General features: G+C 36.7%; 1 protein-coding gene across 2 annotated transcripts; it reads right to left on the bottom strand.

The window, feature by feature from the left end:
* LOC103705396 (protein WHAT'S THIS FACTOR 1 homolog, chloroplastic) lies at nucleotides 1–16,202 on the bottom strand. 2 transcript variants are annotated; one of them, XM_039115696.1, is made up of 2 exons: nucleotides 14,286–16,202; nucleotides 1–678 (listed from the first exon to the last, which is right to left on the bottom strand). In XM_039115696.1, the coding sequence occupies exon 1, from the start codon at nucleotides 16,104–16,106 to the stop codon at nucleotides 14,925–14,927; it is 1,182 nt and encodes a 393-aa protein (XP_038971624.1). In that variant the 5' UTR covers nucleotides 16,107–16,202; the 3' UTR covers nucleotides 1–678; nucleotides 14,286–14,924. The 2 variants fall into 2 exon arrangements, with proteins under 2 accessions (XP_038971624.1, XP_038971625.1); XM_039115697.1 differs by lacking the exon at nucleotides 1–678 and adding an exon at nucleotides 12,973–14,157.
* Between the last annotated feature and the right edge of the window lie 781 nt (nucleotides 16,203–16,983).

Genomic DNA, 16,983 nt, shown 5'->3' with positions numbered 1-16,983 from the left:
GCATGTAAGATATTTGATACACTTGGAGAAAGCCACAGTTTTCTAGTCGCACCTGTACCGTCCAAATTAGACAACTTACAAAACATTAGGACATGTCCAAGAATAATAAACACATCATGCATCGAAAATTGTCAAGATAGACATGCATGTCAATACAAAAGGCTCGAGACAGAACAGAATAGAACTTTATTTTTTTCAGATAGATAGAGACACTTATAACAGCATTATAATCAAGATCCACAGTCAGATCCCTGATTTCACACTGTCAACTGGAGGTCTTCTTTCCCAGCAGAACATAGTGGACATCTTATTGGTCTTCAAGCAAATCCGAATTTCCCACTCTTAACGCTCATCATATAATGAAATCAGATCATGCTGCTTGAATACACATATTATATCCTCTCCTCCCTCCAAAAAGTCCTAATGCATTCTTGAAGCAATGCATTCCTCTCTCCTCATCTCATTTTCATCATGACCCGGCAGCTGTAGATAAGTCCATTTTGTCCTGACATGAGAAGCATGATGGGTTATGACAAGTGGTTGAGAGCCTCAGGCCTGAGAGATACCTCACTGAATGCTTTTATATTATCCTCAGCGCCCTCTAGATACTCTTTCAGATGGATCACCCAACATTGAACACGTTATCACAATGCCGACACTTGGAAATACTTTTCTCACCTATATGTATCATCAAGCAAATGGTCGAAAGAGTTAGTTGAGTGAATTAACTGATAGGTAATTCAATATAAGGTCATTTTCAAAAGTATTAATTTTTCTTTAAATATTACATTGTGATAATAATAAAAGTCAATTTTGCAAGGCAGAAGAGGCTAGACAGGTAACAGACTATGAAATGAGTTCATAGGCATATTACACCACATATAATTAAATCATGGCTGTATAATTAGAGAAATGTTAACCCATGGCCAAATATCTTTTGAAATTATAATCTTTTATATTACAAAATTAGTTTCAGTTTGTGTCAGATTATTTATATTTGCAGGATAAAGGTTGCCGTCTAGATTTAGTCAGGTTAGCAGCACACAAAACTTTTAATGATTTTTATGCTGGGCATAAATGTGAAACTATAGTTTATTTGCTAGTTTTAGATAATTTGAAAATTATTAACCTATCTATTTCAAACATAGCGATCTGGTTGCAGCTTTAGACAAAAGCAGGCCTGGAAACTGGTCCAGGGTTGGTATGCCCCAAATTCAACCCATATTTGAATCAAAATATGGAATCAATACCAACCATTTCCACTTGGATCGAATTAGATAGGGTTTAAGATTTATATTTTGATCCATTGAGTTTTTGAGTCAAATCATATCAAGAATAATCCAAACACAAAGAAAAAATAACTTGTATAAATCAATTAATTATCTATAAACATATTATGCAAGAAAATAATGATTAAGCAACATGTAGATGTTATCAACAACCCATTTGGCATAAAATTTAATCGACAGTCACATGTAAATTATAGCCAACAACATAAATTGATGATTAACTACAAACAGCTAACAGTAGTCCTAGACCCACGGATCTATTGAAAGTTACAAGAATCTACACTTGTTCAACTAAACAAGCAATTTCAAATGACAAATGAACAAGCCCTTGTGAACTTTAAGCAGAAATTTAAATGATACAAGTATGATTCACACTACAAGTCTGTCAGATTTAGTGTATGCACAGAGAGTCCTAATTTAATTTGATTTCATGACAGGGTTTAAGAACATAGAGCCAAATTTTTTCTAGGCTTATGAATTCTGTTCATTATTTTATTTTCATGGTGGATATTTTAGGTTCATGAGGTAGACATTTTTCTTGTACTTTTCATGCCTTAAGCACACCTCCTGAAATTTCCACAGAGATTAACAGGACATTAATGCTAGTAGAGAGCAAGAAGTTACTCGTTTCCCCCTGAAATTCCAACTGTTGCTGTATGGACTGAAACATCTCAGTCCACATCATTGTCACAGACAACCTGGCGTACAAGCATTCCACAGATGAAAGGCCGATGCAGCTCACCAAAGATGCAGTCAAACCTTGACCATAGCATCTGACTGTGGGTATGGTGCATTCGTAATTACTTTATTTTACAATATTTCGTGTGCTATTTTAATTTTGTATCTATTTAATGAAAATTATTTAATAAGTTTGGTAAATGTTGAAGAAAAAGCTACATACATCAGAAGTAATCAAGGCGTGAAAAGCAGATTCAGCTTTCCCGAATAGCCTTCTTGAAGTTACAGTTTGGCATAAGTTGATGAGTCTCCACATTAGGAATATAGAGCCAAACACCACAACTTTCAGCTCGTTACAAATTTTAATAAGGTATATTAGATGTGAAATTAGTTCAAAGTCTGAATGCAGGAGTAGACTAGGAGTATGCCATATATGAGGAAAATCAGTCCTACATTTCCCAACTTACATGTATAATGGGAAGGTTTCAAACACTGGCATGTACCAGTCCACAACTAATATCAGCATAGGGCATGGATTCACATGGCTATTAATTTTTAAAAATATTTTTAAAAAAAGTTATAAAATACTTTAAATTTTTATGTGGCATCGAACGGCAGAGCACACTCACCAGCACAAAAATTTAAATCCTTCACAACAGGTATGGCAAATTTAGTTGCAATAGTGTTGTGTCTAGTGTGTTCTGATGTTATTTAATATGTATAAAAGGTAGCATATTTTGCATTAAAAAATTGAAAAGACTAGCGAAAGTTTATTCGTGCTTTACAGTGTACTCATTAAGTTTCCATGAATTTCTCATCAATCCTCTCCACTTCCTAGGCTCAGTCACAACCCTCCCACACAGGGACTACCCTATAGTCTATCCATGATATAGTGAACTACATTTCAAAGAAATACATGTTATAAGATGCAGTTCAGAAAGATTTGTCTTCTGGTATCCAATATCTAAACATTTTGTTCGGTAATACTCATCAGAAGATCGATCTAATGCATAGTTGACCTTTACTGAAATCAAAAATAGTCTTAAACCTGTAGTTTAGGTAAGCTTCACAAACTAATTTTCGGTTCGATTGGACTTTGTCAAATATCAGTTTCAGCAGTTTGGCTTCAAATATTTGGAGTTTCAATCATAAATATCAGGAAAATTCAAAAAATGGAAAAAAAATAAAAAGCAACAAAGTTATTATACACCGTTTAGTGTATTTTGTAATATAGGTTATTTATTTGTTTAGTTTTTGTAGTTCTAGGCCAAAGTTAATATTTATAAGTAAATTCATAAAGTATATTGGTATTTTGTAATTTAATTGCTCGAGAATTTACTTTAGTTAAAAATTCTAAAACTTTTCAGCATTCAAATCTTTTCTTCATCATTTTCTTAGTAGAATTCAGAAATATGTTAAATTTAGACATTTCTTTCTCATATTTTTAAAGCTGAGCAACTATTTACTCAAATATATGTAGTTACAGAAAAATACTAGTTTATATAAATAGTGACATTATTATAAACCTTGGTGTATTCTAGTTAGTTACTTGCATTAATATTTACTATTTATATTTTATGAAGTATTGTGGTGAGCTATTTTAGAGACCTTGGCCCACCAAGGGTTATGTTTATCACCTATCCACTCTTTTAATTTAAAAAAAAAGGAAATCTACCAAAAATGAACGTTATATAGCCTATGTATTTAAAGAAGTGAAGAAATCATGCAATATGATAGTAAACATTAAAAAAAATTAAAAAAGAATATATAGTTAATTCCAATTGATTTTGGCCAAAAATGATTGAAACAACCAAAACTTGGCCAAAACTGACAGAAACTGACCAGAACTCGAAACAACCGGTTTCAATTTGTTCTCACCCAAAATGAATCAGTTTCAACCAAAGGGCGGAAACTGATCCATTTCAGTGTCAGCCGAATGAACCTATTTCAGCCAAAAACAATTTGTTTTGTCTGAATCTTAAAACCCTTGGATTCAAGGCTAAAAGGATGTGAAAAGCATTACTAATTTCTGAGCACTATCATCAAAATCAATAAGATACTTTTGCATATAAACTATTTCTAACAGCTTATTACAAACCAGGGATAAAATCCTCTTTCAAAGTATGCCTGCTACATCACCTTAGTGTTTAACAGTTAAGCAAATATGTGGATCCCGCATTCTTAGGAATGTTACAAAAGATATATGTTTCACAAGATTAAAAAAACCAAAATGATGACAGCAAATCTACTATAACAGAATCTCCAACCAAATCCAGTAAGCTACATCTGAATGAGAGCAAAGATCCACACAGACCTTTCCCAAAATTCTTCCACTTATCACACCCTAGCTTTGAAGATCAGAAGACTACATTTTTTTCCCCAAAATCACAAAGAGAGGAGAAAAAAAACAAGTGCGCCAATATCTGGTCAGAAACTAAATATACAAAATTTCACTGTCATCGACAAATCTGTACTGCAAAAGAACAAGGAATATAATCACGAAATCCACGCACAGCTTGCATGTAACACCAGTCTTAACCCTTCAGCCAAGTTTCTTTCTAAAAACAACTAACAAGCAATTAATGAGAACCTTCAATACTGAAATGACAATAAAAATTTCAAGATAAATCACATGAAAATTTCTACCACCTACCAACTCTAATCTATCACATTTTTTCATGAGAAAAATAAAATAAAATCCTTAAGTGAAGCTCAAGCAAGGCTCAGAATTTCAGAACCAAACAACTTTGACAATTTTTTGAGATAGCAAAAATTAAACTCCCTAATTCTGCCGACATGAGAACATGGAGGCAACAATAATCTCATAAACGCCCTAATTCTGTTTCATCCACAGTAGTCTTCATAAAAGCGTCCTTCCCATAATCAATTGCAAAGACAATAACACCACAAGGGTCTTTCAAAAATCTAATCATCACTTACAATAAGAGCCTCAGTCCAAACTAAACAAACTCCTGTAAGATGTACTAAGTTAACTCGTTTTATATATCAATCACCAATAGTGAGTCTTCCTTCTCACTCCTAAAAACCCTTTCTAGACTTCCAAAATGATCCCGCCTCCTAGTTTCCACAAGAACTTTCCAATTAGAGGCTGCTCCGATGAGGATTCCAGAAATATGATATCAGATGAAAGGTTAAGTTCGGCAAACAGCTTGAGAGGAACAACCCTTCCTCCAATGATGAGTTTTTCGAAAAATCCCATTCAAATCTCTTTATTACGAGAAATGTTGCAGGGACATAGATGCGAGAATCAGATTTGTGTCCAAATGTTTTCACTTAAAATATATTATTTGTTAAGGTGTTTTCAGTATGAATACTCTTTTGCCACACTCCAAAATTAGCACAAGAATACAAGAAATATGACATTTTACATATTTTTAATACATAAACCTAATTCTAGAACGGGAAAAAAAAAGCTCAAGCCTACTTCCAACGTCACCAGGGTAGTCATATAAATTGATATAAAGGCCAGTTTTCCATCAATCTCTAAAAGTTGCAAGAAAGAATTTGACAAGTATATCCAACATGGCTTTCTTCAAGGTGGGCACAATAGTCTAGGTAACGTAGCTTATAGGGTTCTGACATGTAATTTGGCCTTGTCAATGCCTAAAGGAAGCTCCATATACCCAAGAAAAATTATCTACACCCTAATTAGGTTACCAGCACTATTGTCCTAACCAAAAATTCTTCAACCCAATTCCACATAAAGCTTCTGTGCGAGTAAATCTTAAAGTGGGCAGTGCATTCAGCCCAAAAAGGAAAATTTTGATAGCTAAGCTGTCTGATTCCTTACCAACGGAAAAAAAGAGTTCTTCAGCTACCAAAGATGGACAGTAGGTATAGGGCCTCTCAATTAGGTCTCTAATGAAGCTAATAAAACCATCCACAATCAGCATAAATCGTAAATGAGGAAAATAACCTTATCTCTTCACACCTTAATAACTTATAGTTTCCAGCACTGGACAAAATAAAAGATTTTAAAACCGAACCTTGATGACTAAAGATGGAAAATAGGAGTACAGAGCCTCAAGGTTTCCATAGCAGCTAGCAAACAAAAAGAATATCCTTGTCTACAACCTATAAACAACTAAATGGTGTATATTCTCACAGAATCACACCACAAAAAAATCAAAAGTTACATCAAAGAACTCCAGAAAACAATGCAGGAGATTTTTTTAAAAAAAGAGAAAATGACGAAGGAGAAGCAGAAAAGTAATTGACATTAAAGAATAGAAGGTAGAAAAAAGGATCTAGAAATCTCTGGGAGGTCGTAAAGCACCCAGTGTACAATGCATATTATTGTTATGCTGCACAAGCCAACAAGTTAGTAATTACATCTGGTAGACAAATGTATCTCCTTGTTTCTTATACTTCCGAAATCATCCCTCTACTTTGATTAACAGTATAAAATCTCTTCCCAAGGAAAGCACCAATGCAATAAAAGTCTCATAAAACTCAGCACAGAAGTAGTTGCTAAAATATCAACCCAGAATATAAGAGAGCTCCAAGGGTTCTATATTGCACCAGATGGTTGTCTCTCCAGAGATGGATAGAAATTGACAACTATGAAAATTTGAAATAACAGCAAAATATAACATACAATTGGCGCACACAGTTAAATCTGGTGATAACACTGGGTTTGATATCTAGTCACCTATATATAACATACTTTGTGCAATCTGAAGTAAAGGAAGAAGACAAGGAACAAATTTATATTGCTGCTTCTTCAGCGGCATTGTCTTGCACAATACAAGAGTTGTCACAGTCCTACAATATGCGATGATTGAAATGTTTAAATGTCAATTTCTCATGTAGAGTCTTTGCAAGGAACAAAATGCACCAGCCTTAACTGTCTTTTGGTATATGAAGAAAGAAAATCATGTCTAAAAGCCTTTAAAATTCACATGTATTTGGATGAAAATGAAAACAAAAGATGAACATGCACATACCAACCAGTTAGTAAAGCACACTAGGAAAAGAAATGGTGCAGGCAACTTACTTACGGTCCTAGAAAATATTTCTGACTAAATATTTAACAGAAACACTAATATAAAAATCAATTATCTCTAGTTGAATAGCAAAATACTGACAAGGATTTCTATGCAGCTACAGTATCTTAGTCTGAGTATCGTTTCTATTTATTACTAGGTTCCACGAAGTACTGAAAGAAACTGTTTTGTTTTTGTAAGTTCTTCAAGTACCAAATGTTGGAGACATAGTTATAAAGGAAAAAATCATGGATATCATTTGGTTGTGCAAATTTTCCATGTAAGTCAGCCTACCTCAGTGGTAGCATGCGAGGCTCTTATGCAAAAAAAAATTTCGGTGCAGCTGTGGAGATTCATTGCCCGGTCCTTATCTTATTAGGATTTTTGTTAGTTGGTCATTAGTCCTTATAACTTTAGGATTTGAGTCCATGTTAAGTTAGGTTGAGCCTTAGGCTTAACATGTTTGAGTTTGTTTTTCAGTTAGAGTGAAATAATGATTTTTTATCTTTTAGTAGGAGATGATGATATTTTTGTCTTGTAGTGGGAGAGAGATTGTGGTTTTCTAAATAGAGGGAGAGAGTTACGTGAAGAAACTGGAGAAAATTCTTTTTGGTGATGTGAAGCTTCTCGGAGAGATGTGAGGCTTCTTTATGAGAGAAGCCAAAATCTTTGTTTTGGCCTTTATTTTCTTTTGAACAAATTTATTTTTTCTCTCCCAAATTTTTTTTCTCTGTTATTATCTTCTTCTCACAATTATGTGCAATTTTTTTGTTTGATTTGATTGGTTTTTGTTCCAAATTTTGGGTTGGCACAGTCGATCTACTCTGGATAGCATATTGTTCTATATAGTATCAGAGCTATAGATTTTAGGATTGGTGGTCCATGTGTTTGTCGTTCTACATGGTATCAGAGCCATAGACTTCCAGTTTAGAGAGTAGTTGAGCGATTTAGGTCTTCAATCAAATTTATTTAGAGCATAGTTTTTGGAGCGGTAACTTGATTATTAGTGGTTCATGTGTTCGTAGCTCGGCATGGTTGAAGTACTTCCAGTAATTCGTTGTGTGGTGGTGCAAGCATGTGGAATTCTATTTTAGTAATTCAAGAGGTGAATCATTATAGCTGATGCTACTACCATCTCTCTCTGTGGATTTAATATATCTGATCTTACCAACATCAATATGGTTGCTTTTGCTATTACCACTTCTCTCCCTAAGTTGAACAACACTAATTATCCAAAGTGGAAGCATATGGTCAAAGCATATTGGATGTGACAAAATTTATGGGATATATTGAATGAGTCAAAGATGATGCCAATAGATATTCTCAATAATGAGATTGCGAGAAGAAGTGGAATATAAAATCTAGAAAAGTGACATGAACTATTCAAGTTTCAGTTGATAGAAAAATTTATTTTCATATTCAGGATGTAAAGGAGCCAAAGAAAGTGAGGGTTATTCTTGCGGCTATCCATTCAAGTTCTAGCAAAGAGACATCACAAACAAAAATTATCTGATGAGTGCATGTTGGTTCCAGGATTTTCTGAAAATCTGGAAGAAGAATAAAATTGGTTTAAAGATAAAAATTTGAAGTAGGGGGAGTTTGATTAGTTGAAGACTGGATCGAGTATAATAGAAATTTTAAAGTATAACAAAGTTGATCAGTTTAAAGATCAATCAAGTCTAGAAGAGAATCGAGAGCAGGAGGAGCTTGATCAAATGGATGTTATATCAAGTTCAGAAAAGATCATGATAGAAGAATCCGTTAATTTTAAAATTATTGTAGAAGAGTCAAAGGATGCTACAGTTAATCCAGTCATTGAAATTCATATAGAGGAGTCAAATCATGTAGAAGAGTCTTGTGCTGAAGCTATCCAGGATATGAATGTTTCTTGTAGAGATTTAGTGAGTCAGGGTGAAAAGCTGACTAATTTTGAAGTAGTTTCAAAGATCAAGCAGCAAGAAAACATGCTTGGTGGAGATGATTCCTGTTATGTCTTGGTACTCGACAAAGTATACCGATTGATTTTGAAGCTCCTCCAAAGTTCAAGCTGTTAGAAGACTCTGTTCATGAGGATTTGATGTTATGTATAGAAGCCAACTATATGCAGGTACATAGAGTTGCTCAGGTGAAGGTATATGTAAATAGCCAAAGTTTTACAGTTGATTTCATAGGTGTGTAAGTAATGACCAATGTTCTGGTAAGCAGTGATTGTAACTAGCAACTTGATGTTTATTGGGATAAGCTGGATGTTCTATGAAATCTCCGCATAGTGACCATGGAATCGGTGCTGAGAAGAAATGTTGAAGGATACCATCAATTTCGATATATACATTGAGGATGACAAGCCAGTGAAGGAATTATTATCTGAGCTAATAAAGGAGTTATGTTATTAAATTATTGGTTCGACACATTGTTACATATTGTCGTTACTGTAGCAATTTTGGCAATGCCTACTAGGGCGTTCATGATATTGGCAAATTCAGCATTGTCGGCATGGACTTTGCAATGAGGGGGAGTATTGAGATTCATTACCAAGTCCTAATCTTATTAGAATTTTTGTTAGTTGATCATTAGTTCTAATAACTTTAGAATTTAAGTCCATATTAAGTTAGGTTGAGCCTTAGACTTAATATATTTGAGTTTGTTTTTTAGTTGGAGTGGGATATTGATGTTTTTGTCTTTTAGTAGGAGATGTTGACGTTTTTGTCTTTTAGTTGGAGAGAGATTGTGGTTTGATAAATAGAGGAAGAAAGTTACGTGAAGAAACTAGTGAGAGAAGCTGAACTCTTTGTTTCGACCTTTATTTTCTTTTGAATAAATTTATTTTTTTTTCTCAATTTTTTTTCTCCATTGTTATCTTCTTCTCGCAATTATGTGCATTTTTTTTGTTTGATCTGTTTGGTGTTTGTTCTGGATCTTGGGCCGACATAGTCAATCTACTCCGGATAGTGTGTCGTTCTACGACAGCCCCTCAGCACCCAATAATTGTGAAGCAGCCAAATGTCTAGGTAAGGAATACAAACGTATATATGAAACATGCGAGCATAACAGAGAATGTTAGATTGGAATAAGATATCAAACTTGCAAAATGAACCAACCCCATGGAAAAAGGACAATTTCAAAAAAAAAAGGAAATATGCATAAACCCTGTTTCATGAAAGTTGAGATGTCATGTTTGACTGCACTTAAAAGACCTATCATGAACTTAGTGATAGCTATTATTCTCCTACACAATAATAGAAGTACGGTATATACAGAAATGATAACATCATAATTGCTGCATGAAATATTCCAGAGCGGTGAAGCTCCAAAACATTTGCCAAGAAACATGTAAATTTATGACAATTTTCGACAAAGAAGATGTTTTCTCGTCCAATCAAACAACCAATAAACCGACACCTTTCTTATGGTATAAAAGATCTTTCCCTACTGAAAAAGAAATCCATCCATGAAGGAGAAAAGATTTAATCATCTCACACATCTTATATGCCGGGGAAAAATGAGAGGAAACCAATTAAAGAGTAATATTTAAATGACAACCACAAATATGAACACATGAAAGCATTAAAAACAACCACAGACCACCACAAATGCTGTTTTAATAGCAAACATTCCACAGCTTAGAACTTGAAGCAGTAAAACAGCCAACGCATACTTTGACGGCTTGACTTTCATTCATACAGCATACTTTGACAGCTTGATTTTTGTTCATACATATGTAATAGATTAGAGGAGACCATAATAAATGGGGCTATGGTATGTGATGCCAATATAGCATCCTCAAAGGTCCATGTATCCAATCTCCTGCCAAAGACGAAGCAGTGAAGAAACTTCACAAGAGTTCCCTTGAAGCAAACCACATCCTTTTATCTTGAGAGATTGGGTGATCCTTTCACAATTCGGATATTGTCGTTTTAACCCTAAAACTATCATCTATGTTGATTCCAAAAGAAATTGACCAACCAAACATACAAAATACTATTAACATAGAAAGAAAGACTAATAGGTGAAATATGAAAAGTAATTTGATAATTACGAAGAGAACAAGTATTCTAGGAACAATGTGTTTAGGTGTACAACTTGACATAAACCCAACATATAATTTAGGTCAGGTTAGGCTTATATATTGCTCAACCAGATTGACTTAATTCCAACCTGCTTTCCTCCTGGGCCAAACAAACCCAAATTTAGCCCATTACTTTCAACTCAGCTAAACCCCTAACTAAAGCAAGCACAATTTAAACCTGAATTATCCAACTATGCCTAAGCTAGCCTGACACAATCTTTTCTAGTTCAATTCAATACAAGTTACGTTTAATGGACTCAAAGTCAAGTTCAAGTAGGATTGGATGGGGTGTAAATCAAACTATTTCCAAGTCTTTATAAGCTTTAACCACAGTAAAGATATCCTTGATCTTATAAATTCATTGTAATAAATAGAGATGCAATTCAATATATGATATCATACTAATAGACATAGGGGGAGTGGGCAAACTAGGGAAACACCTAAAATTTGGCATTTTTTGTACAAATTGTCCCAGGACTCAAACCCGTGTCATTGGGCTTGTTAGCCCCAGCCTTTTACCATTGCACCAAGCAACGGCCCCTTGTTAATGGATGGTCCAGCATAAATCAAAAGATGAGATTCTAAATTAGTAGAAGTGAGACGTTGTGGGGAAATAAGTTGGACTGAATCAAGGAATGTGGGGAACTGGGTGAGCAATATTCATAACATATCATAAATCAAATGTTATTTCAAAAGCAATTATTTTTTTATATAACATTGAGTGGCGAATAGAAAGTGTTTTGTGTAGGATTGAATGGTGCATAGTTATCCTCATGACATTTATTAGGTGCCTTTCTAATCTTTTGTCATTTATTATCACCAAGCAAGATTCCAATAGCCACCTATCCTCATGAAAATTATGATATGTTTTCTAATTTGAATATATTTTGTAATCTTATTATCATCATATTGGATCCGTCAGTAAGCACTAAACTTCAAATTACGAATCTGAAACAATAGCATGTGAACCCATGAATCAATAAACATAGATCCAAGCAACTTGATTTCGCCCTCACAAAACAGAACTATGCATCCACTTAATAAATAATACAGTCATACATGGCTACGAGGGATGAATGCACATGAAAAGAATGTATGGGAAATACTAAAAAACTACACAAAGTACTAAATTCTTTCATAAGGAACTGAAAGGCCTTTGGTCATATACTAACTACATATAATAAATGACTAAGGGAGCTAAACAGACAATAAATGCATTTTTTCAGCCCATAACAACTTTGAGATGTTTGAACCAACTTTATGGCCATCTCTTGGGTAACTAGGTGAGAAATTTTATATTGTGCTTCCTTTGATAAAATTAGAACCAAGGTCGGTAGTACCATTCCAAACCGCTTGATTCAAGGCATACCGAGCCATATGGTGCCCCACAAGGATGGTTTCGGCCATCAGATCGAGAAACTGGCAAGGGAAGGGGAGAAGGAGAAGGAAAGAAAGAAAAAGGGAAAGAGAGCGAGCGAGGAATAGTGGCAAAGGAAGGAAGAGAGAAGGAGAGGGAGGCGGAAAGCGAGAGAGGGGGATGGAGGGGGAAGAGAGGGCTTTCAAGGCGCTCTCTCCTCCGTACTGCTGGAACTGAAACAGGGCTCCACCCTATTATAGCACCACGGAGGAGAGAGGGCTTCGAAAGCCCTCTGAGAGAGGCAGATGGAGGGAAAAGAGAGGGCTTTCAAGGCCCTCTCTCCTCTGTAGTGCTGGAGCTGAAACAGGGGCTCCACCCTACTCCGGCACGACGGGGGAGAAAGCCCTCTCTCCTCCCTCCCTTCCTCCCTTTCCCTATCCCTCCCCCCCTCTCTCTCTCTCTCTTCGTCTCTTTCCGTCTCTTCTCCCCCTCCCTCCGCCTCTCTCTCTCCACCACCCTCTCGTGCTCTCTTCTTCCCTTCCCACCCTCTCCCTCCCTCCCTCCCTCTCTTCCTCTCTCTCCTTCTCCATCTCCCCCTCCCTTGTCAATTCACGCTGGAACAGCATGGCATGGTATTGTACCATACTGTACCACCGACCTACTGGTACTGGTGCCAATTCCAATAATGGAAAGTGAAAACCTTGAATGGAACATATGTCTGTCTTCAGTTACATTGTCAAACAAAACTAGAAGTAGATTTACAATCATCCAAGCTAGTATAGGAATATCCATGCAATAAAAAATATACATGCTTTAGGTATTGGAAGAAAACAATCGAGTATAGCCTTACACTTCAAAATTGTATTTGCCACATCCAAATGGGATTTAATCATGCTTGCATATAATGACCAACTCAAGCATAGAAAAGATGATGTACATATTTTTAGCGAGAGCATCAAAATATCAAAGATTTAGAAGAAGTTACCTTTTCCAAGTTCCAAGTTTGTCTTAGTATCAAAGGGAGTTGTTTTTCAGAAGGTATTTATTATCTACATGGGGAGATATTTTGCTACTACTTCATTATGGAATATTAAAAGCTACTTCTTTAGACTAGTACGGTCCTTAGATCAAATTTAGACTAACAAAAAGGAGTTGCCAGAAATCCCACCTCCGCCCCACCGGCTAGAGGATATGAAGTGCTGTATAGAAAGGTTTATATGATGTGGCTCATTCCAAAGTCAAAACTGTGTAAAATTAGTTTTAGATGATGAATGAAATAAATTAAATTTTCTTTTCTGTTATTCTTCTTCCCCTCCTTGTGCTTCAGAATTTGCCTAACATTGTGGATACAATTAAGAGTTTTGTTATCTGTGCTGATTTCTTCACAGAAATCTGAAATAAATTCAGATTGCATTAAAGTACTCATATCTGAAATTTGCTTCATATCCTCACTTCAACTTCCAAAGCAAGTCTAAATAAATATTGTTATATGGCCTTCTGTTTTGGTCTAAATCTTGCAAAACAAAAAAAAAAGTTTTTTTTTTTTTTTTTTTGGTGGTGATCTTGCACCGTCACAACGTTTATATTCCACTTTTCAAGAAAGAATGTGACCAGCTTTCTCAACAACTTAAAGATTATGTATGCCTGCAGAAAGAAAGCAACTCCATACAAATCAAAAAGCTGGGGGCTGCAAGCTAGAGAGTAGACTTTTTTCATGACATTGAAATTACCTACCTGCCAGTTTTCCACTGCCTCTTATGCCTTAAAAAAAGAAAGAAAAAAAATAACGCTTTAGGAAAGGTCAATGTTTCATTGCATGAGAATATGAATTTACATTTAAATAGACTTCCTTAAAACAAGTTACAAATGTTGAAGATTTGGATATCTACCTGAGTGAAGAACAAACATGATTGGTTGAGTTCATCTTCAGGATATCTAAAGAAGAGAGGAGCATGTGGCATCAGCTTGATAGATCATACAGTCATAAAATCAACAAATCAAACTCTGTAATATTGCCACGTTACTCAAATCAGAGCATGTCCTACGAATGAATGCGAGAAACTATCATGCAGACTCCATGGAAGACATTTCTGAATCAGATTGAGTTCATCAAAAGCTCCCTTAGAAGAAAAACAGTAACACCCCCATGCTCCCTTATTATGATGCAAAGAATCCCAAGATTCTTAACCAAGCAAAGCAACAGCTTGCAGGGAGAGTGACACTCCTTAACAAACTCAACCTATTTATCAGATGTCAGCCTCTTTTCCCCAGTCAAACTGAGGAGCTGCTGCAGTATTATAAACAATCATTTCCAGGCCTGCAGCTTTATGGGCTCAATTCTCCTGATACAGTCATACTTGCGAGGGGAAGGCCATTTTCATCCACTTTATCACCAACTCAATGCAATGTTTGTCCACATTTGGCAGGAAACTTAGCAGAAAAATCGACATACTCAGAACCAACAAGAGAGGAGCACTTCACTTGAACAAGAAACAATGTTAATTGTGCAAGTGAGATATCAAATCCCATCAAACCGCCATAGCATTATTCCGATCAGGGCATGTCCTGCCAATTAGTGCCATAAACATATCATAAAATCTTAACAGAGGACATTTCTCAATCAGGTTGGGTCCATCATAAGCTTCCTTAAGAAAAACAGTACTTCTTGCCCCCTTATTCGTGATGTAGAATATCCCATGATTCTTGACCAAGCAAAGCAACAGTTTTGATGGCAGCCGATACTCATTATGAAATGCATCCAATTTATCGGAGGTCAGCCTCTTTTCCATAGTCAAACTCAGGACCTCGTGCAGCACTGCAACTGCCCGTTTTCGCGCCTGCGGTGTCGCAGGCTCAATCCTCCTCGGATTCAAGTATGGAGAAGAGAATGCCATTTTCTGCCATTTTAGCATCTCCTCGAGGTAATGCTTGTTCGGCCGGAAACCAGCCGGAAATTTCAACTTAAAAGCAAACGGGCCAGAGAAATTACCATCTCTAGGAATCACCTTGGTCGAACTCTGGACACTTCCAAGATCCAATTTTTCTTCACGGGCAGTGACAGCAAGCGAAGAATCCCAGCTTTCGAGATAGAGATAGTCCACCCCGTTGGTATTCCGGACGGAGAAATACTCCGGGTACTTTGGTATCAGGCAACCCTTGAAATCTTCAGGCAAGCCGAGCTCCGACTTTATGAGCTCGATCTTTTCCATGGGGATCTGGCAGTCCACCGTCATCATCAGCAGCTTCCGAAGGTTCCTCACCAAGATGGGCTCCATCAATGCTCTCGCTTCGGCCTCCTCGGTGGAAACCCTCTCGGCCTTCTCGGTGAGCCTCACGGAGATGGGCACCCGGGCGCCGCCGCCGCCGGATACCTTGAAGACGGAAGGGTGGCGCTGGATGAGGGAGAGGTAGTTCCACTTCTGGACGAAGCCGACCTCCTTCTCGAGGTCGCGGAGGAGGACCGAGCGGCTCTTGTGGGAGAGTATGATGGAGCGGAGATGGAGGAGGAGGGCGGGCTTCTTCTGGAGGTCCATGGCCTTGTCGAGCTCCGGGACGCGGTGGTAGACCTTCTTCTTTGGCCGCCGCCCGCCGCCGGAAGAGTAGGACATGGCCGTGGATTGCATGGAGAAGAGGATGAAAGGGATTAGGGTTTTAGGGATGATCGCAGAGGGTTTGGGGGGAGAAGTCGGAGTCGCTCTACTGGCTCTCATTCTTCTTGGATCGAAGCCAGAGGGACTTGGCAATTGATACAAAGTAACAAAGGCCACACTTTTGGAGGAGGAGAAGAGACTCAAATAACTGTTAATTTGAATTTGCGACGTCGTCATTCCATTTTATTCCTTGACTTAATAGACACCAAAATGTTCAAATCATATAAATACTATTTTATTATACTAAATATATATGATTTTATCTTCATATAAATAAAAAATATACTGTAGAAAGAATTAAATGAAAAAAAGATCACCGGCAAGATGTGATGATGCAATAAATTATTTAATAAATGTTAAATAATCCCTTCTTATATATCATTGAACTCTCATAAGCATTACTATTGTATAACTTGTCCAAATAAAAGCTTAAATATATGTAAGGTTAACTATATTATTTATTCATATTGGTGTATGCCAAGATATACAGAACTGTTCCGAACCATCCGATTCGGAGCGTCTCAGTTCGCCGAATGGTTCTGCCATTGAAATAAAGACGCCTCTTGCCAAAAAAGAGGAAAACAGAAAGAGCAGAGAAGAGAAGGAGGTGGAGAGGAAAGAAGAGAGGCGGCCCGGCCGGGGCAACGTAACAGGGGATCAAAGGCAGAACCCCGCCTCTACATCTTCCCGGCTTCCGCCTCTTTCTCACGGAGGCTCTCTAGTTGGTCTCTCTCTTTCTTCCTCTCCCTCTCGCTCCCTTTCCCGCTCTCTCTTTTCCCTCTCTCATTCTCCCCCTCCTCTGTCTCTTCTACTCTCGTCAGGCAACCGGTACGGTGTTTGGTACTGATTCTACCGATGTTGGAATTGACAATTTAATTATTTTAGTTATTTTTATTTTTTTATCATATTATGGTTAAACCCCCATGCCTAATTATGA

Source organism: Phoenix dactylifera, unplaced genomic scaffold (assembly GCF_009389715.1).
Source record: "Phoenix dactylifera cultivar Barhee BC4 unplaced genomic scaffold, palm_55x_up_171113_PBpolish2nd_filt_p 000007F, whole genome shotgun sequence".
Lineage (NCBI taxonomy): Eukaryota > Viridiplantae > Streptophyta > Magnoliopsida > Arecales > Arecaceae > Phoenix > Phoenix dactylifera.
This window is presented reverse-complemented; position numbering and strand designations above follow the sequence as displayed.

Excerpts from the sequence above, each read along its gene's own strand:
- LOC103705396 (XM_039115696.1), bottom strand. The coding sequence starts at position 16,106 with ATGAGAGCCAGTAGAGCGACTCCGACTTCTCCCCCCAAACCCTCTGCG.